This window comes from Oryctolagus cuniculus, chromosome 6 (assembly GCF_051225735.1).
Source record: "Oryctolagus cuniculus isolate XC-2025 breed Fujian yellow rabbit chromosome 6, ASM5122573v1, whole genome shotgun sequence".
Classification (NCBI taxonomy): domain Eukaryota; kingdom Metazoa; phylum Chordata; class Mammalia; order Lagomorpha; family Leporidae; genus Oryctolagus; species Oryctolagus cuniculus.
In genome coordinates this window covers 98,071,548-98,093,164 of record NC_142872.1, presented here as the reverse complement: position 1 = coordinate 98,093,164, position 21,617 = coordinate 98,071,548, and the positions used below count along the sequence as shown (strand labels likewise).

Here is a 21,617-nt window from a genome sequence, read left to right as displayed (position 1 = left end):
AGGACTTGGGCCATCTTCTACCGCTTTCCCAGGCCATAACAGAGAGCTGGATCAGAAGTGGAGTGGCCGGGACTTGAACTGGCACCCACAAAGGATGCTGACGCCACAAGGGCAGCTTTACCCACTATGCCACAGCACCAGCCCCGTGAGCTACAATTTTGAGAGGCTTCAGGGACAGAACATTTTCATACTTCTAAGTATTGCCAATGAAATCAAAAGTACTTAAAAGGGGAAATTCCTTGAAACACAACTTTCTTAACTTCTGCCTAAGAGTGAAATGTTGCCTCAAGGGATTCCTAAAAATAAGATTGTTCTCAGACCCATCAGCCACAGCCCTAACCCAGACTCTAACACTGCTGTGTTCTGGGGTCTGCAAGCTGGCCTCCTGCAGAGCCCTTCCCCACAGGGCATCTTCCTCCTAAGAGCTGGCTTCTTTCATACGCTAATTAAGCTTCAAAGTCCTTTGCAGGAGCCACACAGTTGGAATTTGGAACTCCCTAAAATCTAAAGCTACTATTTTTAAAAAGAGTCTTTGCCTAAAAGCACCTGCACTTTCAGTTGTTAAGACAATCAATGAGGACTTTTTCCTTCTATGCAAAAGGGCACAGAAAATCAGTTCTGTACTCAATTTTTTCATCCCCCCCCCCACACACACACACGCTGCCTCCCCATCAGAGCTATGGGTGGGGGGAGACAGGGAGAAAAAGAATGTGGGGGGTGCACAAGAGAGAATGTGTCTTTCCAACTGCTGTTTCACTCCCCAGAAGCCAAGAGCCAGGAGCTAGAAGCCTCATCCAGTGTTCCATGTGGGCGCAAGGGCCCAAACACTTGGGCCATCTTCTGTTGCTTTTCTGAGGCCATTAGCAGGAAGCTAGACTGGAAGTGGAGCAGCTGGGATATGAACCAGTGCCCATATGGGATGTCAGCACTGCAGGCAGTGGCTTTACCCACTATGCCTTGACATCAGCTCCTCACTCTTCATTCTTAACCCAGGCTATTCTACATCCAGCCTCCTCCAAGCCGATGTGTCCAGGCACTAGCCTAACTGCATGTTACACCTCATAAGATAAGGGGACAAGGGTGCAAAATTCTTGTCACAAACTTCTGGATGAATAAGTCACCTACAGAGGACTGGGTGTGTGGGAATGACAGAGGACTCTGGATTCTGATTGGTGCCTACCTCATGGCTGGGGAGAGGGTGAAAAGTTCTCTTTCTTTTCTAACCCAGAGACTAGTGACATAGTAGATGACCCCAATACAAAAGCAGCAATGGACCAGGAACAGGGCCCAGGTCTTCATGTAGATGAAGGAGGAAGATCTTGATCTGACCCTGTGCCTTACACATGAGAAGCTCTGCCTGTGACCAGCAGGTGTGCATGCTATGTGACTGACATTCCACATGACCCATGAACGAGAGCCTTCCTCTCCCTGGCCTAGTCACAGTCTAACCCTATGGCTGCTGTGAAAAGACCCAAGCACTGAGCAACGGAAGCCCTGGTCTCAGGGTGGTCCACCCAGCATGGAGAATCAGCCTTGTGCCTGGGTGCGAGGTGGTTTCTGTGAGGAAAGGTGATGGAAATACCAACTAGAAATATTTCTCTGCATGCTCTAGGGGAAGTGGGATTATGAAAGATTGAGTACATGTGGTGGGATGCAGCCCAGATGACAGGGGAAAGTGGGAGCAAATGTGTTGTTACTCGTGTTTCTTGTACTATCATGCACGTTTCTGTGAGGATGTGCCCTCCTAGCAGATGCGAGCTGGTTTCACCAGCACCTTGCAGAGCACACAGCAGACACTCAATGCAGGGTTACAATGCTACTCCATGAGATTACCCCCTGACTAGTCCAACAGAAATACAGTGAGATATGCATGCATAATTCTAAATTTTTAGTAACCTATTAAAAGAAAAAGGTGCAATTGATTACAATATTGCATTCAACTTAATATATCCAAAATGCAATCATCATTTGACATATAATTAATATTTAACATTAATGGATATTTTATAATTTTATTCATGCTACATGCTACATTTTAAATACCGGTCTGCATTTTACACTACAGTACATGTCTAGTCACACTTCAAGCACTTAGCAGTAGGACACTCACATGTCCTAGTTGGCTTCCACATTGGCCAGGACTGATCTCGATTCTTGGTTTTTCTAGATCAAGAACACAGACAATTGCCCAAAGGGTATGGGCAGTTTCTCCAGCCAATAAGAGAGTGCAGGTCATCAGGCTGCTGTGGGGAGTGATACCACCACAGAGACAGGTACAGAGAGCTCTATCCATTCAAACACTTTCCTACAACAGCTGTTTCTTAAGCACTTACTACACATTTTGTTGGGCATTTTGAAGGGCTTTACAGAGCATAGAGAAAACCTGTGTTCTCCATAAACCCTAGGCCCACCTTACTTGCCTGACTCTAGAATTTCTCATGCAGTAATATAATAAAGAATAGAGGGGAAAATGACAATGAATGGCCTCTTTTTCTATTCTCTCTCTCTCTCTCTCTCTCTCTCTCTCTCTCTCTTAAAGTTTTTACTTATCTATGAAGAAGAGACAGAGAGAGAGAAAAAGAATCATCTAGTAGTTCACTCCCCAAGTGCCTGCAACAGCAGACCTAGTGCTGGGCCAAACCAAAGCAAGTTATCTTTAATTTAATCCAGGGCAAGGGCCATGTGAGTGGCAGAGACCCACTCTTTGAGCCACCACTTGCTGTCTCCCATAGTGCACATTAGCAGAAAGCTAGAATCTGGAGCAGAGCTGCAACTCAAACCCAGGCACACAGGAATGGGATGTAAGCATCCCAGGTGGAATCTTAACCATTGTGTCGAGTGCCCAGTGTGTAACTGCTGTCCAACTTCATTGCCCCCCCCACCTTTTTTTTTTAAAGTCTATATTTTAAAATGCTTTACCATATTAGCACCTTTCTGTGTTATACCTGAGCATGATGCTTTTACATACACTATAATTCAAGGTTTTCAATAACTCTGACATAGGTGTTTTATTACCTTTTTTCATTAGGGAAAGTAAGCTTGGACAAGTGCTATGACATTATGGTGAAAGAACTTGAGGCAAAAAAAGAGAGTTCCTAAGAAAGTCCCACCCATTTTTCCCTTAGTGAGGTCCATCATAGGACCTATGGGACTGTGTATTTCAGACCCTAGACATCTGTAATCAAAGCAAATAAATACCCCAATGCCATCCAAAACTCAGAACACACACTGCAACCCCAACCCTGGTTTAGTTTCAGGGCCTGCCACATACTGGTTATATGATGATGCACAAGACAATTCATAGTTTTAATCATAACTAGCATTTACTGATTTCCCAGGACCTAGGAAATGCATATATGTATGTATGTATATATTTCCTGTTCCTCGCAAAAACATAATTCATTTTACAGACCAGGAAACTGAAGATCAAAAGAAGCCAATTGCCAAAAGTCACACATCCAGTAAGCAGAAAATGCAGGAGGAGGAAATGCTGTTCCGTGTATTAGGGTTTGTAACTTTAACTGTTCCCCCATCAAATATCTACAAAGAATATTTTTGAAAAGTTTCAAGATCATCAATGCACCCAATAAACAATCAAAAATACCTGTTACAATTCTAAAAGTTTGTAAAGCATGGGCAGATAGTAATCAGGCAGCTTGTTTTTGCAAACACAAAAATAAAGTCTCTATTATTCATTTGCAATGTGTGGCAATTTTTCCAAATAATGGGAAAAAAAAAAACAAAACAGGGCTTTCAACAGAGAGAATTTTCCTTACACTGTTCTGCTGGTGGGACTAGGAGGGCGTCACTGTAATCTTTCAAGGGAAAGGGAAAGTAAAAGTGCTTTAAAAGTGTAAATTGGTGACAAATGTTAGATACTAAATGTTACAATGAACCACAGTTACAACCTAATATTAAAAGGTTACATGTCCTCATTTTCATTATAAGTCTGCAATTTGAAAAAAAAAGAGAGATCATAGATAAAATAGGAAAAAGATCAATGGAGAAAAAAATAAAATAGCTGACTTTCCTGAATCAGAATAGAAGGAGGGTGGGGGGAAGAAAAGAGAAAGAAGGAGAAAGGGAGGGGAAGAGAAAGAAGGAGGAGGGAGGGCATGCACTGTGAAAAATAAGCCCAAATGGCTGGGGTCAGCCAGTTTCTTCAAGAAAAAGAAACTGGCCATGACCCCCTTCCCATTGAGGCTGGGTACAGTTTTTGCGACTGTTTAGAGAAATCTAGCGCTCTCCCCACCATTAATCTTTTCTAAGAAAGACTTTGTTCTGCACCTGTATAAACAATCCAGATTTTTAAAACCTATATGCCTGCCCCTAATGTGTGAGACTATGTATTTATTCTGATAGCTTGGAGTCATCAATAGGCAATACCAGAGAGCTACCCTGAGAACTGCCCCCCACAACCACCCCCTGTCTCCTTCCTGGCTTTGGCTGGCCAGGCACACCTACAGTCAAGTTCAAGTTCAAGCTCTCCAAGAAAGATTTCCATGCTCAGTTAACACTCCCTGTGTTTCCCCAGGCCAGAGAGAACTGAGAATAAATGATCTTGTTACTCAGTTTGTCCCAGAATTGAGTCCAATCTCCAACCAATGACAAAATGGGAAGAAAACTTTTGCCAGTGGGAGATGAGTGGGAGGGGCTGTGTGAAACACCCCGCAGGAGAGAGGCATGGCCTGGGAGACCAAGGTGGAATGGTGCCTGAGTGATGAAGTCAGCCCCAGCCAGCCACCTGTTGCAGCACTTCAGGCGCAAAGCTGGCAGCATTTGTTCTGCTGCAAGAACGGCAGAGCGAGGTGAGCCAAGCAGCTGTAGCCCACTGCCCTGGGCTGATTGCACATCCATTCCTTTGCACACTGCTCAGCTCGGGACCCTATGGACGTTCAGAGGAAGCACGATTTAACAACTGTGCAGTATGGTGAAGACTGTTATCTCACTGTAGAACACTGTAGATCCTATCCCAACCTCAGGGACAGTTACTCCATGACCCATTCATGCTCACTGAGACCAGTGCATGGTTCACAGCAGGCACCGGGTGGCTCCTTCTTGGTGCCCATTTCCAAAACGGAGTACTCAGCCCCTAACCATGTGCTACACTGCCCCTTCAATCTCCTGTGGGTTTGCTTCGGGGATAGGGGCAGGGTGTTTCATTTTTGGTTGGAATAGGATATGAGAATTCTGAGTTCTGCTTTGTCATGTTTTTCTCTACGTTGACCACTGTCCTGATTTAACATTCTGCATCCAGAATCTTGCCGTTGGAAACACAATCTAAAACAGTAATGGATTCTTCACTCCGTAATTCAATGCATTTGGGCAGGACCCTCCATCATATGCATTATGGTCTTTAAAAGTGCATCACACAGGGAATCCTCAAGACAGCGGAAAATACCAGGTACCACATTCCATAGTTTGGAACTGGGACATCAATGGGTCAGGGATTCTAGACAAGTGTTTTTGAGGCTTTTTTCTACTCACCAACCTGGTGATCTGGGGTCCTTTACTTCACCTCTATTTACCCAGCTCAGTTTCAAGATCTGCAAAGTGAAGATAATAGCATTTAAGTTACAGATGTTGTTGGAAGAGGAAAGGAACCAATGTAGGCAAATCGTGAAAGGATATTGAAGAAGGATGAAGGAAAAACGAGAGGTAAAGTGCATGGCTTGGAGTTGTTGGCTCCTGCTGCATTCCCTCTGGCAAGCCTTAGCTATGCAGCTCCTGGTGAATGAATTTGAAAAACCTTTCTGCTGAAAAGACTGAACAGTCAGTCAGTGGTTAGGACCCGTGTGTCTCTAAGTGTCTGCTATCTTCGCCACCCCTGGAGGTACTGTAGGCAGGAACAAACCCCCACCCCCATCCCGCCCCGCTCCACTCCTCCAAAGCACACTTATTTGGGACACCCCCAGGGGCCATCCGGCCTCAGTGTCCAGATCTCAGCTCTGCAGAGATATCCCCTTCCCCCGCCCCCATCAACCACTCCTCTGCACGCAGAAAAGCGGTCCCCACCCCTTCCACGCCCCTGCCCCACCTCTTGCCCCCCTCTGCAACCCCCTTTTCTTTGCCCGGGGTGGTTCGTTCCGAGGAGTGCAGATAAATAGTCCTGTCAAAAGGCACAGCTCCTGGTGGTGCTCCTAGAGCCCGGGACCCGGAGCCAACTTCTGGCCCTTCCTCCTTGGGTCAGCGGCAGGGCGCGATTGCTCCCGCATCCCACCTTGCTCTCCGCGCCCACGCACCTCAGGGCCCAGGTCTCCAGTCCTCCTCCAAGCTCGCTCTGGTCCCCGCCTCCGCCGGGGAGCGGAAGGCGGAGACCAGGAGACTGGCCCTGAGGGAGGAAGGCGGGCGCGCGTGGGCGCGGGGCACCACACGATGTCCACGGGCTCGGTGAGCGACCCCGAGGAGATGGAGCTGCGGGGGCTGAAGCGGGGGTACCCGGTTCCCGCCTCCAAGAGGCCGCCCCTCCGCGGCGCCGAGCGCAGCTACGCCTCGCCCAGTGACAACTCGTCTGCGGAAGAAGAGGACCCCGATGGTGAGGAGGAGCGCGGCACCGGAGGCTGCAAAAGGAAGCGGCCTCGTGCGGCTGCGGGAAGCGGCGCAGGTGGAGGTGCCGGGGGCGGCGGCGGCAAGAAGCCCCTCCCGCCCAAAGGCTCGGCAGCCGAGTGCAAGCAGTCGCAGCGGAACGCGGCCAACGCCCGCGAGCGCGCCCGGATGCGCGTGCTGAGCAAAGCCTTCTCCAGGCTCAAGACCAGCCTGCCCTGGGTGCCCCCGGACACCAAGCTCTCCAAGCTGGACACGCTGCGGCTGGCTTCCAGTTACATCGCGCACCTGCGGCAGCTGCTGCAAGAGGACCGCTACGAGAATGGCTACGTGCACCCGGTGAACCTGGTAGGGGCGCCGCGTGCGAGCCGGGGCCAGCCCACCAGATGCCCCACGCACTCCCTGGCGCCGGGCAGGCTCCGTGGGTTGGGAGGAACCCGAAAAGGCGATGGGGGGGCAGAGGTTGGTTTGGAACGGGAGGTGAGGAGGCCCAGTTAGTGTCCCCTAAATCAAGAAAGGGCCCAGCCATTTCCTGGAGGAGAATTGTCCATTTTTCTGGGTTTGCATCATTCTGATGTTTGCACCTGGAGCTTCGCCCAGGGACAGCCACTGGCTGATATCCTACTTCCGGGGTAAATCTTGGTTCCAACTCCGTCCACTATCCCGTTGCAGACTGCATGGCAAGGCTCCCTCAGCTTTTCCAGCCTTGACTCTGGCCGGTTTGCATCAGCAAGCCCTGTGCTTTCGGCAAAGGGGGAGGGAAGGCCGAGCTTTGAGTGTTTAAACTGCTGTAGGATAGCAGGATTTCCCCAGACGGGATTTGTTTGGAAAGTCCCTCTCTAGCCTGCCAACTCTTCTGGCTTGGGAAAGATCACATCCACGCTTATGGAAGCCCGGATTCTTACTTGGAAATTGTGTGCGCGCCTGCGTGTGTGTTGGGAGAAGCAAATTAAACGAAATCCCCAACGCATACAAGTTTCACCGAATCATCGTGCGGGCAAAGTCCAGGAGGATGCATGAACCGATTGGCATAATCAACATGCAGTACAATTAAAACCCTTGTTTAGAGATAAGGCACGCAAGTTCTCAGAAGGCTGATAAAATCCGAGTTACTCAAAGCCAGGGATATCTGGGGTTCACTTAGGAGAGCGGTTTCGGTTTGAGACAGGGTTTCTCCTCTCCTATCTGACAGCTCTTTCTGTTTGCACACACAGACATGGCCATTCGTGGTCTCTGGACGACCGGACCCTGACACCAAAGAAGTTTCCGCAGCCAACAGACTCTGTGGAACCACCGCTTAGAACCGTGCTCGAACTCACTTACTGGGATTATTTGTTAAACATGTTGCTTGCGGAGGCCATGGAGGGAAGGCCGAGAGGGAGAGCACCCCACAGGGCAGACACAGGATGCCTTCGGATTCTCCTTGGCCCTCCTGGGTTGCCCGGAACTGCGAACACGAAGCAGGGCGGGCTTGGCCGTCCTCGCAGAGCGCAGGAGCTGCGCCACGACGCTTTGCCTCTGCAGAAAGAGCTCTTTTCCTGTGGACAGCGCGGACCCACGTTCAGCCTGGGGCTTTCGCTCTGTAGACTAAGCCCCGCAGCCCTGGGAACGCAGCGCCACGCCAACGAGGGTTAGGCTCCCGGCCGAGCCAGAGGGACAGTACCCGTAGCGGCCGGACTGTGCACAGCCCATTTCTCCCGCGGACGGTGTGGTTAGACCGCGCTTTAAAGACAGGGGGCCTGAGGTCCACGTCGAGGTGTGCGTTACTTTGAAGAAAGAGGCTCTTGGCGCACAGACGCCGGCTTTGTAGCCCACCGGGCAGCGCCCTCCTAGCTGGCGGGAGGATGTCTGCCTCACGCGGGACGCGGCTAAAACTGACTTCGGATACCGTCTGAGGCCGGTTCTGCCCGCGTGTCCCGGGCCAGTCAGCCTCCGCGCCGGGGCCCGGCTCCCTACTACCCAGCCCAGGCCCAGATCTCCGGCCCAAGCTCCCGTCTCTTTCGTCTCTTTCGAATCAGGCTGCGCACCCCCTTGCCGCCCTCTCCGGAGCCTCCCCACGCCGCACAGCACCAACTTGGCTCCTTTGGCCCTGTCTCTCTCTTTCCCTCCTCCGGGTTCCGGCGCCCGCCTGCAGGCTCCCCACCTCCTCCTCCTCCAGACTTCCCAACAGGCCTCTCCCAGCCCTGTCTCCCGGCGCCCAAGTTCTTCCCCGTGCGGCGGGTGGGTCGCCGGCGCCATCGGATACCTGATGACCCTGCTTAGGAGGAGCGCGACACTCTCGAGAGGCCCCGCTCCCATGATAATTAACATATGTAAATAAATTTATTTTTTTATGAATAATAAAACGAGTGTGTAAACTGTGTGGCACGGGGTGGATGCGGCACCTTTTAACAGAAAAGGGTTTGGCTCTGGGATTTCCCTTTAAAGTGCTGAGCTCCAACTCTGGACAAGGCTGTGGCTCTTTGCGGGTGGAATGGCGGCGCTCACATTTGGATCGGATCACTGCATTTCTAGACGTCCCCGTCCTCCTTGTTTATCTCCGAGAGTCTGATTCTTCGGGAGGAAGAGGTTCCGGGAAGGCAAGAGCTGGGGGCCCCATGTAGGGCCCCCAAAGTCTTCTGAGGCCAAGGCTGCACTTAAAGTTGATACCAGTGCACAGCTGTCCTAGGTGCACTGTGTCTTCTCCATGCTGAAGCACACGCCAATGCTTAGAGTTACAAGTAGTTCAAAAACCCCTTAATGCACCCCCCCAGAGTCCACAGGTCTCAGATTTGATAGAATAAAACCATAATATAAAAAGTCCGCGTGTATTTCAGCAGAGCTGCTACTTTTTCTTTCTTAAACACTTTAATATGGTGCCTTTAATACCGGTCATCTCATTTTCAGCGTCCCCCCCCCCCCATTTTCACTGCAAGTAATGTTAACAATCAAAACCTGCGATATAATTTTTTAAGTGCAAATACTTTCAAAAGCAATGTTTTCTTAAAAGAACATTTACAAAAATGCAAAGGATAAAACGACCTCAACAACTGCTCAGTTTGGGGTTCTGTCTATTATTTTATCAAATTGGCAGTTTTCTTGACCTGAGAGAAAAAGTACCAGTATAGATGGATTTTAGTTAGAAAGTGAGGAGGTGGGAAGCATAACTTCCTGTTTTGCATGAAAGCAAACCAAAACTCTGGAGAGGTGCTTTCTGACACCGGGGACTTCATGGATTTTGTTTACAACTAGGGAGGGATTCAGTCCTCAGGATCTGGTCTTCAGATGCCAGGTGCCAGGCTACAGAGGTGGGGGCTTCAACAGGTCTGTTTCTGTGGCATCAGAGGCTCCTTGGCAGAGGGAACTGGCAGGAACTAATGTCAAGAAATGCAAGCATGGTCGAAGACACTTCAGTCATGAGATGGAGGTGGCAGCTTCATAAGAGTGGGGTGTCTTATTGGAGGTCAGATGGATTGTAGTCAAGGCCATTTCCAAAGCTTCCCACAAATGAAGTCCTTTTCACAGTGAGGGTGGGGTGTAGCATGTTGATTAAGGAAAACCTTAATGTCTATAGAACTCACTGCAGACCCAAGCTGTGTCACCGGACTAGTAAACATGTGCAAGGTACCTTTCCCCTCTGAGCCTCAGTTTCCTCATCAGTGATGGGGGCAGTAACAGTGCATGCCTGAGAAGTGGGTCTCAGGAATAAACATAGTAACATATCTAAGTAAACCAGCCTTTACTGACTGCTGGCCACTAAACGAAACCAGAGGAAAACATTCTGGCAAAGGAGACACTTCCACTGGGTGGGATGTTGTTGGGGTCCATCCTCAAACATGAGCTCTGGTTTTGTGTGTGATGCTCCAACTACACGTGTAAAAGAGAAACATCCCAGAGGGTTTGCTAGCAGAAGAAAACAGAAAGAATAGGTTTGTTTGTCGCGAATACAAATAAGATCAAGCTTCTGAATAAACAAGGAAATATTTGGGCAAACTTTCATAAGTAAAAGAAATATTTAAAATATTTGCTTCTCTAATTACATTCTCTAAGGGCACTTCAGGAGGAGACCCACGGATTTTTCTGCCTCTCCCTATTCCGTGACTCACATGTGTATAGAGTGTTGCATGAGTCCAGTACCCTATAAACTCATTTTTATGGCCACTATATAATCCTATAATTTATGCAAAAAAGAAACATTCTCAAGGATTTTTGGTCCATGATTTCTGTAAAAAGTCCAACATCTAGATTTATGTTCATTTTTAAAAAGGAAGAAAAAACGAAAGAGGTCAATTTTTTTGGTTAATTCAGAATGAATCAGTATAAACTGCTCACACTTCTGTGCAAAAACTGCTGTCTGGAGAGGATGTAAGCACCCTACACCATTCTTGTCTTTGTCTCCCTCAACTGCAATGCACTCAAAGTGGTAGAAAGCCTTCATCATTTTCCTTTGGGATTTGAGTTAGAGAACTGGGAGCTGGGGTGGGGTTGGAGCTCTTAAGAGGAAAGGAGCAGTGTATCCGTAGAGTCACTTCAATTTGGTTGTAGTTCTGTGAGAGCAAAGAGCAGAAAGCAAAATTCAAGAGTGCAAAAAGCGCTGAATAACAAACAAAATGAGTAAATTAAAAAATACTTTTCAGGGGGCTTTTTGAGGACCCAAAGCACTTTTATTACTGATAGTGACTCAACCAAAGAGAACAGAAATCCCCTTCCACAGACTCTTCCTAAGATGAATGGTTTAAAAGACATGCTTTCAGCACTGTAATCTTGAAACATTCAAGCGTTTGTCTTCATGGTGGCTGTTGAATTGATTTTGCACATATTCCTTTGCACGGGGCTTCAAGCTGCAATTTCACTTTCATCTGGTGGCTCCTTAAAGATACCAAAAGTGACCTTTGCAATTTACAAAGGGATTTTTAAAGCCATTTAAAAAAATTCTGATAATAAATGCTTCAAAGTTAACAACAAGATAAATTAGGACATAGGGCAGAAGATTGGCCTGGTGGTTAAGATGGTGGTTGAGATAGCCATAATTCACATTTGAGTGCTAGGATTTGAGTTCTGGCTTCACTCCGGACTCCAGCTTCCTACTAATACAGATTCTGGAAGGTAGCAGTGATGAGTCAAGTACTTGAGTCCTTGCCACCCATGTGGGAGACCTAGATTGAATTCCTGGTTCCTGGCTTTGGTCTGACCCAGCCCAAAATGGTACAGGGATTTGGGGAGTGCACTAGAAGATGTGAGATCACTGTCTCTCTTCCTTCCTTTTTTTAAAGATTAATTTATCCAGAATATTTGAAAGTAAGAGTTACACAGAGAGAGGAGAGGCAGAGAGAGAGATAGAGGTCTTCCATTCACTGGTTCACTTCCCAAATAGCCCCAACAGCCAGAGCTGAGCAGATCCAAAGCCAGGAGCCAGGAGCTACTTCCGGATCTCCCATGTGGTTGCAGGGGCCATCTTCTACTGCTTTCCCAGGCTATAGCAGAGATCTAGATTGGAAGTGGAGCAGCGCCCACATGGGATGCTGGCATTGCAGGTGGTGGCTTTACCTGCTATGCCACAGTGCCAGCCCCTCTCTCTTCCTTTCAACTAAATAAAATAGACACATTTTTAAAAAAGATATCTTCCACTCATAAAAAGTAAAATTAAGTTGACCATACCCTATTATCATATATAATTAACATATTTTTAATTGATAATATATTGATTAATATATAATAAATAACTAGATAATTTGGTGACTACTTCTGAAAGTATTAAAAATTAATAGTAATTTTAGCCACATCTGGAAGGGCAAAATCAAGTGAATTCACAATTGACTTCTCACTAATTGGTGGCACAGGAATAGCTGGATTGCCTTAGCTGTGTAACTGAGCACCTGGCCTGCATCACCTTTCAGTGGAAAAGGCTGCATACTCACCTGCAGGCAGCCAGGGGACTTGCATGTTGTGCTCACCACTCACCACCCATCTTACTTTTCTATTCTGTTCACCTTCCGTGTTATTTTTCTTCTTTCTCCCACAATAGTGAACATTGATCCAGACAAATCCTATGAAGGTATAGGAAGTAGCCAATAATCCATCTATTAATCTAGTAAAAGTGCTTAACACAAAGGCACAATTATCTTGAAGGATCTCAGTCTTGTCCTTTGCTGCTTCTGCTACCACTAAGGTAGTTCTGGATCATCTTGGGGATCCTTTATCAATTATAGTGAAGAGGAGCATGGAGCAATATAAGTGAAAAATCTGAAATAAAGAAATAGAAGGGCGGCCAGCGCCATGGCTCACTAGGCTAATCCTCCGCCTTGCGGCGCCAGCACACTGGGTTCTAGTCTCAGTCGGGGCTCCGGATTCTGTCCCGGTTGCTCCTCTTCCAGGCCAGCTCTCTGCTGTGGCACGGGAAAACAGTGAAGGATGATTCAAGTGCTTGGGCCCCTGCACCCACATGGGAGACCAGAAGGAAGCACCTGGCTCCTGGCTTCAGATAGGTGCAGCATGCCACCGTAGTGGCCATTTGGGGGGTGAACCAATGGAAAGGAAGATCTTTCTCTCTGTCTCTCTCCTCACTGTTCACTCTGTTTAAAAAAAAAAAGAAAGAAAGAAAGAAAGAAAAGAAAAAAAAAAGAACCACTGTCCTAGATAATTCCTAAGACTGTTCATTGATTGGAGTTCTTTTTTTTTTTTTCTTGACTATGTGGCAATCTCAGTAGGGCAAGAGCATGTAGATGTCTTGGTTGAATGCAACAGCAGGCATTTGATCAGAAAGGTTCACGAAAGGGGTTAGGAAAATGATGAGAAAGGCTTGTTCCATGGGCCATCTGTTGTCAGGCCATTCTAATCAGCAGGGCCAGTGCTTCCCACAGTGTCCACAGTCAGAAGTGTGTTTGTATCACACCCTGCTCTTTCTGCCCTGATCCCATCTCCCCCATCTCCTTTTTAGGCCCTTGAATTTTACCTGATGTTAGCCTCAGGACTGGATCTTTCAGGTAGGGAAAGTAGTACCCAAACTCGGGCTGTAAAATCCCTTTTCTTTTGCCATATATTAATATTCTCCAAGACCTATGTCAGAGTCATAGCATTCTATTGTCCTAATAAATCAATTTATTTAAGAAAATGTAGAAATCACCTCCACTCATCCTCAGTAGAGAGGTTTATATCAAATTTTTGCAAGTGGATGATGAACTTATTTACTCATGATGAGTAATTTACTTACAGTGGGATTTTTATGAAGATTAAATGCAATAGTGAATGTGAAATGCTTAACATGGTGCCAGGCACAGAGTAGGTGCTCAGGAAATGTTGTTCTATTGACATCACCACCATCACATGGGGATGACCTGCATGTCCTCTTGGCATGAGCAAAAGCTTATCATGTCTCCACCCATTCTGCCCTTTTATTTTCCTTAAATCTGCAAAACCTAAACCTTTAAACTGGGGTTCTATTTCAGCTCTCTTCTGAAGAGGTTGTTGTTTTTCAGAATTCTCAAAAATCTCAAGATACTGATTTGCATAACAAGCAGCGCATCTCTCTGGTGCTGGGGTTATAACAACAAATAAAATATGTGTTCACAGAAGAGTTGAATGGGAAAAAATGTGTGCATATAAATTATATGGGCACCAGAACATACCAGGGTTCAAAAAACCACCTATAATAGGCACCAAATCCGGTGCACCTGCATGATGCTCTGCTGCTTTCCAGCTTCCCTGGGCTGTGCCCTGGAACATCTGTCTGCTTGTCACTTGGGGCAATTATCCTTTGGTGGTTAGACTAAGAGCCTGTGACAAAGGGAGGGAAATTTAAGACCCTACAACCAGAACTGTTTACTAGTGGGTCAGGATTAGAATTCACAGACTCTGAGTTTCCCCTTGGCATTTAGCCCACCCAATCTGAAGGACACCAGCAGATAAGAATTTGGCACCTCCACAGCCTTTTTCTGCAGCTGTTTTCCATGTGCACAAGCCAAGCACCCCAAGCATGCCTGGGGTGGTGAGTGGAGCCTTCTGAGAAACCTGACTTGTTGGGTGGCCTTATTTTCTCACCTAAAACCAAGGGTCTCTGTGAGATGAAGCCTTAACCCTTTTCATTTCAAAAATGAATGCTCTGTTTCTTGTAGGTCTTCTTGCAGTTTTTCTGGATATTACACTATAAGAGGACTGAAAGCTTTGAGAAACATGACTGTTCCATTATATCTGAGACTGAGGAGTTTACGAAGAACAGAGATTTGTTTCTTACAGTGCCAGAGGTCAGTGGCCTGCGTGTAATGAAGACTTTCTTGATGTGTCACCCTATGGTGAAAGGCATCTTGTGTTGAGAGTACGCATGAGAGACTACTGCACCTTCAGCCTCAGACTATTTTATAATTGGGATTAATCTATTCAAGACAGTAGAGACCTCATGACATAAACAAACACCTCCCATTGGACCGCACTTCCCAACAGTGTGGCATTGTGGATTAAGGCTCCAACACTTTTCTTTGGGTGGACACATGCAAACCAAAACCAAAATCAACCTACACGTTCATGTTTAGGTGGGACTCTAACCTTTCAGCTGTCCTCTGACTTGTTTTGTGAAAGATGTGATAGTTCTATGTGATTTTTATTGCTCGTTATATAGTTTGCCCCAGACTGTTCTAAGTATGAAATATATGAGTTAAAAGCAAAAGCTCCTTCAGTATAACACAGGAATTAAATAAGCACAGCAATTATGGTATTCAAAGTTATTTCATTCTAAAGATTCTACACAGTATTTTCATCAGTATTAAAATACATTATACAAGAATTATTTTTCAGACTTGAACAAGATTCTATCATTGTGTCTGATTTACTCCAGGGTAAGATTATTGTGGGAAAACCCCAGATACAAATGAAAGAAACCCCTGGAAAAAATATGATGTATAAACAACTACTGATTTTCTTCAAACTTGTGGAACCCTGCGAAATGCGATGTCATCTATTGATTCAAAAATCTAGTGAGTTTTCCCCCTTGAGGTAGGACATTTGCAATGCCTTCCTGTGGTACTTTGCACCCTTTCTCCATGATTTCTCAAAATGTATTGGCGATGCTTCTAGAATCACCCCTGTAGATGTTTTCCCTGCAGATGTAATTCAGATGTAATTCACTTGAACGTGAACTCCAAATCTCACCTTGGCTTGCAATGTGCAGAACAGACTGAAGAGGGCATTAACCAGACAGACCAGACAAGCGAGGGAACATGGCAATGGGATTACAACAGAAGCAAGCAAGAAGCAGTGAACTGCTACAGACAAAAGGACCAAGCTGTAGACTGGTTGTGGGTGATGAAAGACAGGAATGAAGCAGTGATGACTACAATGTTTCTAATTTGGGCCAAAGAGCAGAGAAGTCATCATGAATCATCATTTATCATTGAAGTTTAAAAGGTTAAGTTTGAAGCAGTACAGGATTTAGAAACTATATCATTCATTTGGGAACTCTACTGTCCACTGACCTAAAAAGGTTCTTATCCAATTTGGTCTTGTTCTGTGGGTTTAGTTCATTTGAAGAGGGATATACTAACAACTAAACACTTGAAGAGACAGATAGGGCCACTGAACTCAGTGATACAAAGGCTGGACACAAAGTCCTGCCCCAACTGTACATCAACATGAAAGTGTAACCATCTTCATAGCAGGGATCATGGTTTTTCATTTTGTAGCTTCTGAAATTACAACCTCCGTCTGTCTGATAGAAAGCAAATGATCAATGTGTATTTGAAAATTACTCTTTATAGACAAGAATCATTCTATTATTTGGTTTAAGTTCTTTCTCTCTTGTAAAATTATGGTGATTTAATTTGGGAAAATCCATACCCCAGAGCCACTTGTGATGCATGGTCATCACAGACCCCCCCAGGAAAGTGTGTTTAGCCAGTCATCACTGCTTGACACTAGCATTCATCCTGCACCTGGGCACATCAGCTCTGCCCATCACCTCAAGAGTCTAGGGATCCTTCAGGACAAAAGAAAGCTCACTGACTAAGTTAAAAAGAGGACAGAAGCTTTTAACATAGGAAGAAGGTAAATGAAGACTGAAAATGTGCTGAACCTAACACAATCAACACACTTTACAGATAGCCCTTTTAAACCTCTCATTGGCCCCTTAGTAGGTCTAGGATTATCTTAATTTATTACAGATAGAAAAACCAGGGCTCCCAATGCTTCAATAACTTGCCAAAGGCCACTCGGGGTAACTGAGAAAGTTAGAGTTGAAACTTGATTCCTTCTGATTCAGAATCAGACTCCCGAACCCCCACCCAGCTCCTCCCTATTGCTCTTCCCCAAGAGATGTGTGCCAGGAGTGAAAGGCACTACTGAGAAAACAGTGCTCACCACCACGGAGACCAACTTAGTCTTAGGCATTGACTTGGAACAATGGGTGAGGCTGAGAGGTAGACAGGCTCTGAGATCATAGAGTACAATGGAGGTGAAAAAAGGAGCCTGGATATCTTGGCTTAGTCAGTGATGCCAGACAAAGCCAGCCAGGGAAAAGTGCTTGTCTACATACACATCCTTTTGTTTCTAGTTTCCTCTCTCCCTCCTCATGAGGATCATTTGTAAAACACATTGTAAAACACATTTGTAAAACACATTGTAAAACACCCAACTTATATGTGCTGAGATAAGTGGAAAACTGACCTACCCTTATTCAATGAGGACTTTTGGGCCTCAGAATTACATGCTCCTGGGCAACCTGGGAGAGGAAGCAGGAAATAGTCAGTCTGAAGATCAGAGAAGAACTGCTGGAAGGGAAACTGAGATAGAAGGAGCCAGGAAAAGTCATGACTGCGTTCATGACTAAGTGCCCACCTTGTCTCATCTCTCCACTGTGTCTAGGACAGCTGCCATTTCAATATGTTCTTTTTTAAAAAAAATAGATTTATTTATTTATTTGAAAGTCAGAGTTCAGAGAAGCAGAGGGAGAGAGAGAGAGAAACAGAGAGAGAGACAGAGAGAGACAGAGAGAGAGTCAGAGACAGAGAGAGAGTCGGAGTCTTTCAACCACTGGTTCACTCCAGTGGCCGCAGCTGTGTAGATCCGAAGCCAGGAGCCAGGAGCTTCTTCCAGGTCTCCCACATGGTTGCGGGGGTCCAAGCACTTGGGCCATCTTCTACTGCTTTCCCAGGCCATATAAGAGAGCTGGATTGGAAATGGAGCAGCCAAGACTCAAACCAGTGCCCATATAAGATTCTGGCACTGCAGGTGGCAACTTTACCCACTACACCACAGTGCTGGCCCCTCAATATGTTCTTAGACATTTATCTACATGAGTTGCAGGAATAGATGATCTTTCCTAGCTACAGATTATCAACATTTCACCATCTTTGCTAAAGACAGGAAAATAAAAAATATCTCAACTGAAACATGTAAGAATTACCAGAATCTTACTGAATTTGCATGAGAGAGAGCTTTTCTAATCAGTAGGGACTGGAATTTGGCATTTGTAGAATTATGGAGAAGCCTGTGGAATGGATTTCACAGAATCATAAAGCCATAAAACGTTAGAGCTAAACTCCATGTTTATCATGGCATGTTATCAAAAAACAATGAAAACTTAAGTCTAGGTGGTAGCTGCAATTACCTAACCATAGCTATTACGCAACCATTGACAACTATGACCCTCCAACCCCATGACTATGTAACTATTTCAGAAAGTTTGGTGATAGGAACAGGATAAGATGCTAATCAAAACCAGAATAATCTAATAATTTTAGAGATAAAGAAAGTGAATCAGGATATTTGGAAATCAGATATGACATGTCATCCATCTTGGATTGGAGCAAGATCCTAATTGAAAGTTTGTGTTTATCACTTTGTCATTCAAGGTCATTTCTTTTCTCTTACTGGCTGGCTACTCTTCCTTCCCTTCACCTCTCCCAACTCCGTTTTCTCCAAACTGCACAATTAATACTACCTCCTCTACATTCCTGAAACAGTTACTATACGTCTTCATTTTAAAAAGGTTTTTAAAAAGTAATACATGCAGGAACACAAGCATAGTTTTGGCATAAGAAAATCAACATAATACACAATATTGTAAAATGAAGACCCCACATAATCATCTCAAATGACAGAAAAAGCACTTGACAAAATCCATTACCCTTTCATGAAAAAAAAAAATGAGAAAACTGGGAGAAGAAATGAGTATTCTCAATACCATGCAGGGAGTTTCTGAAGAATTCGCAGTTAACATTGAACTTCTGAAATCTTTCTCCATGAGATCAGGAACCAGAGGATAAAAACGGGTGAGGTATTGATACATGCTACACCATGGGTGAACTTTGAAAATACAAGGTTAAGTGCTAAAAACCAGACACAAAACTCGCCTAGTTTGTGATGCCATTCAAACGAAATGCCAGAATAGACAAACCAATCCATATTTTGTCCCAGTGGAGGGGGTAGAGGGGGGACAACCCGTAATGGGTAAGGGGCTTCAGAGTGGAAAGTTGAAAACGGTTCGCAAATAGATAGAGCCAAGGGTTTCAAAGCATTGTGAATGGGCCAGACACCACTAAATTGTCCACTTTAAATTGGTTAACTTTATGTTATGTAAATTTCACCTAAGCAGTATATATTACCAAGTTCAAGAAAGTGCTGCCCAACGTGAAGGGCATCAGTGCAGGGCCTCGCGAAGTACCCATCAGTGGACACTGCCACACTGTGTGGACTGCTTCCCTGCCCAGCGTTTCTGCTCTTTGGGAACTCCGCCCACCTCCAGCACTCACTCAGGCTTGACAAGCTTGCGGCTGGCTGCCCGCAGCCTGCTCGGTCAGTACAGGACGTCACTAGCGCGCCATCTAGTGGTCAGTGTATTCACTGCACTAAACCTTCCCGCCACGCTGCAGAAGCACAGGCTACTTTCCAGCCTTTTCTTCAAATTCAAGCGGTTTTAGGTCGCTGGTCATAAGCACAAGGCTCGGTTTGCACACCTTCTGGAAGAGCTCGACTTCTTCATTGTTTACTAAGCAAACACTCCCTTTTCTCCTGGATGTGCTAAGAGTCGGAGCCTGATGCCAAGGCGTGTGTGTATCGCTTGCCTGGGAACGGCCGCCCTGCAGGCCAGGGAATGGGAAAGCGGAGCGCGGCCGCAGGGAGGCAGCGCTTACGCCAGGGGGCGCCAGCGGGCCTCAGCCGCCATCAGCCAAGCCGGCTCTCCGCAGTCGCCGCCATCTACCCGCCCGCGCGGTGGGCGGCGGGCGGGCTCCTGCGGGGTACCAGGGCCTCTCTGACCAGCTCGGCCTCCTGTCCCCCGCTGGGCGGCCTCTTGGGCAGTCGCCTCCTGGGCTGGAGGAAGGAGTCTTCCGGGCGCACGGACGCTGCAAGGAGGCGCTCTCTCGGGACTTCTCGGGTCCTCGAGGGGCTCTGTAGCACCTGTCGCCCTCCCGGGCGCTTGGAGAGACGTGCTCACGGAAATCCACTACAAGGACTGTAGATCTCACGGAGACCCCATTGGGGCCAGCCCATTGGTCGCTGGGCAAGGGAGGGGTGCATGAGTTCCAGGAAGGGTCAGAGATGATTGTCACAAGAGAGTGACAGGCAGACATCTCCCATGTGCTGATTCACTCCCCACATGGCCTCAGGGGTCGGGCCAGGCTGAAGCCTGGAGTCCAGAACTCAGTCCAGGTCTCCCACGTGAGTGACAGGAGCCCCATCACAGGAGCCATCTCCTGCTCCCTCCCGGGGTGTGCATTGGTGGGAAAGTGGAGTGAGGAGCAGGGGCATGGAACAGAACCCAGGCGCTCGGATATGGGATATGGGAGTCTTAACTCCAGCCTAACACTGTCCCACAAATAGAGATAAATGGAGATGATGATAATTATCTCTGTTTTACACAAACGTTAAACCCACACCTTGTTTTTGTGTCAGAGTGAATAGACAGATCTGTTCACTTGCTGATGGATCATCCCTTTAAAAAAAGATTTATTTATTTGTTTGAAATGTAGAGAGACAGAGAGAAAGTTCTTCTATCTGCTGGTTCGGTCCCCAGATAGCTACAATGGTAGGATCTGGGCCAATCGGAACCCAGGAGCCAGGAGCTTCTTCCAGATCTCCCATGTTCTTGCAGGGGCCCAAGCACTTGATCCATCCTCCACTGCTGTTCTAGGCACATTAGCAAGGAGCTGGATCAGAAGTGGAGCAGCCAGGACTCAAACCAGTGCCCGTAGGGAATGCCAGCTATGCCACAGCACCAGCCCCACCGATGGATCATTGTAGTCCTTGAGATGGAAAGCTTGGATTTCACAGGTGTAATTACTCCATCTGCATTTTAAAATGGGAACACACACACACCAACCCCAGGTCTCTTCATCTTTTCGTCTCTGATGAAGTCATGTGTTATGAGGAAGACAGAAGCATGGGCAGTATTGCCAACATGCATTCTTGCATTCTGAACAAATAGCAGCCAAGACTGCTCTGCTTTACCTACCAGAGCTAACAGGTTGTGGCAGTTACAATCAGCACGCTTTAACAATCTGAATGTATACTGCTCTCTTGTGGTCAACTGTGTCATTACCAGAATGCTGGTGTGTCAGAAATACAGGCAGTTTGGTGGGAAACTGCTTGTGCTATGGTTTTTATTGCTGTGGGACAGAATTTTATTCTTTCATTGTCTGACCATCAACTACACGTGCACATATATAGGTGTACACTCAAAAAATTCTTATCCTATGTGAACAAAAATGCACACATGAATTTTAAAAAGTTTCCAAACTGCAAGTACTATCTAAACAGATCAGACATTATCTTTCTTCCTTACTAATTTCTTAAGAAAAGAGCTCTTTAATACTAATTTTGAGATTACTGTCTTTGAATAAAAAGTTTCATTTTTTCTCCTATACATGGGAGCCATGCTTTCCAGATTTTTGGAAAAAAAAATACTGGCAAAAATACAAATGGGATTGTCAATTATCTTTGCCTTGTCAAATCACATACTAAAAAAATTAGTTTCCAACTGCTATCATAATTTCAAAGAGCATTTTAACTATCAAGAAAATATATAAGAAAGATGTTATTTTCAAAATGAAAGACAATCCCCATAGGCAAAACATTTACTATCATTGTTTTTCTCTCTCTCTCTCTAACCC

The 21,617-nt window shown here is 46.1% G+C and overlaps 1 protein-coding gene and 1 long non-coding RNA gene across 4 annotated transcripts in view; one reads left to right on the top strand and one right to left on the bottom strand.

The window, feature by feature from the left end:
• LOC138849922 (uncharacterized) overlaps positions 1-6,693 on the bottom strand; it is a 277,914-nt gene extending 271,221 nt beyond the window's left edge. For all 3 annotated transcript variants that reach the window (XR_016235738.1, XR_016235737.1, XR_016235736.1), the window contains exons 1-2: positions 6,243-6,693; positions 5,488-5,546 (exon numbers count right to left, since the gene is read on the bottom strand). This is a non-coding gene — a long non-coding RNA (uncharacterized LOC138849922). The remainder of the gene's footprint in view (positions 1-5,487; positions 5,547-6,242) is intronic.
• Positions 6,079-8,888, top strand: MSC (musculin). Its single transcript, XM_002710631.6, has 2 exons — positions 6,079-6,891; positions 7,758-8,888. Exons 1-2 carry the CDS (start codon positions 6,376-6,378, stop codon positions 7,842-7,844), a joined length of 603 nt encoding a protein of 200 aa, XP_002710677.1. The 5' UTR covers positions 6,079-6,375; the 3' UTR covers positions 7,845-8,888.
• Positions 8,889-21,617: the final 12,729 nt, after the last annotated feature.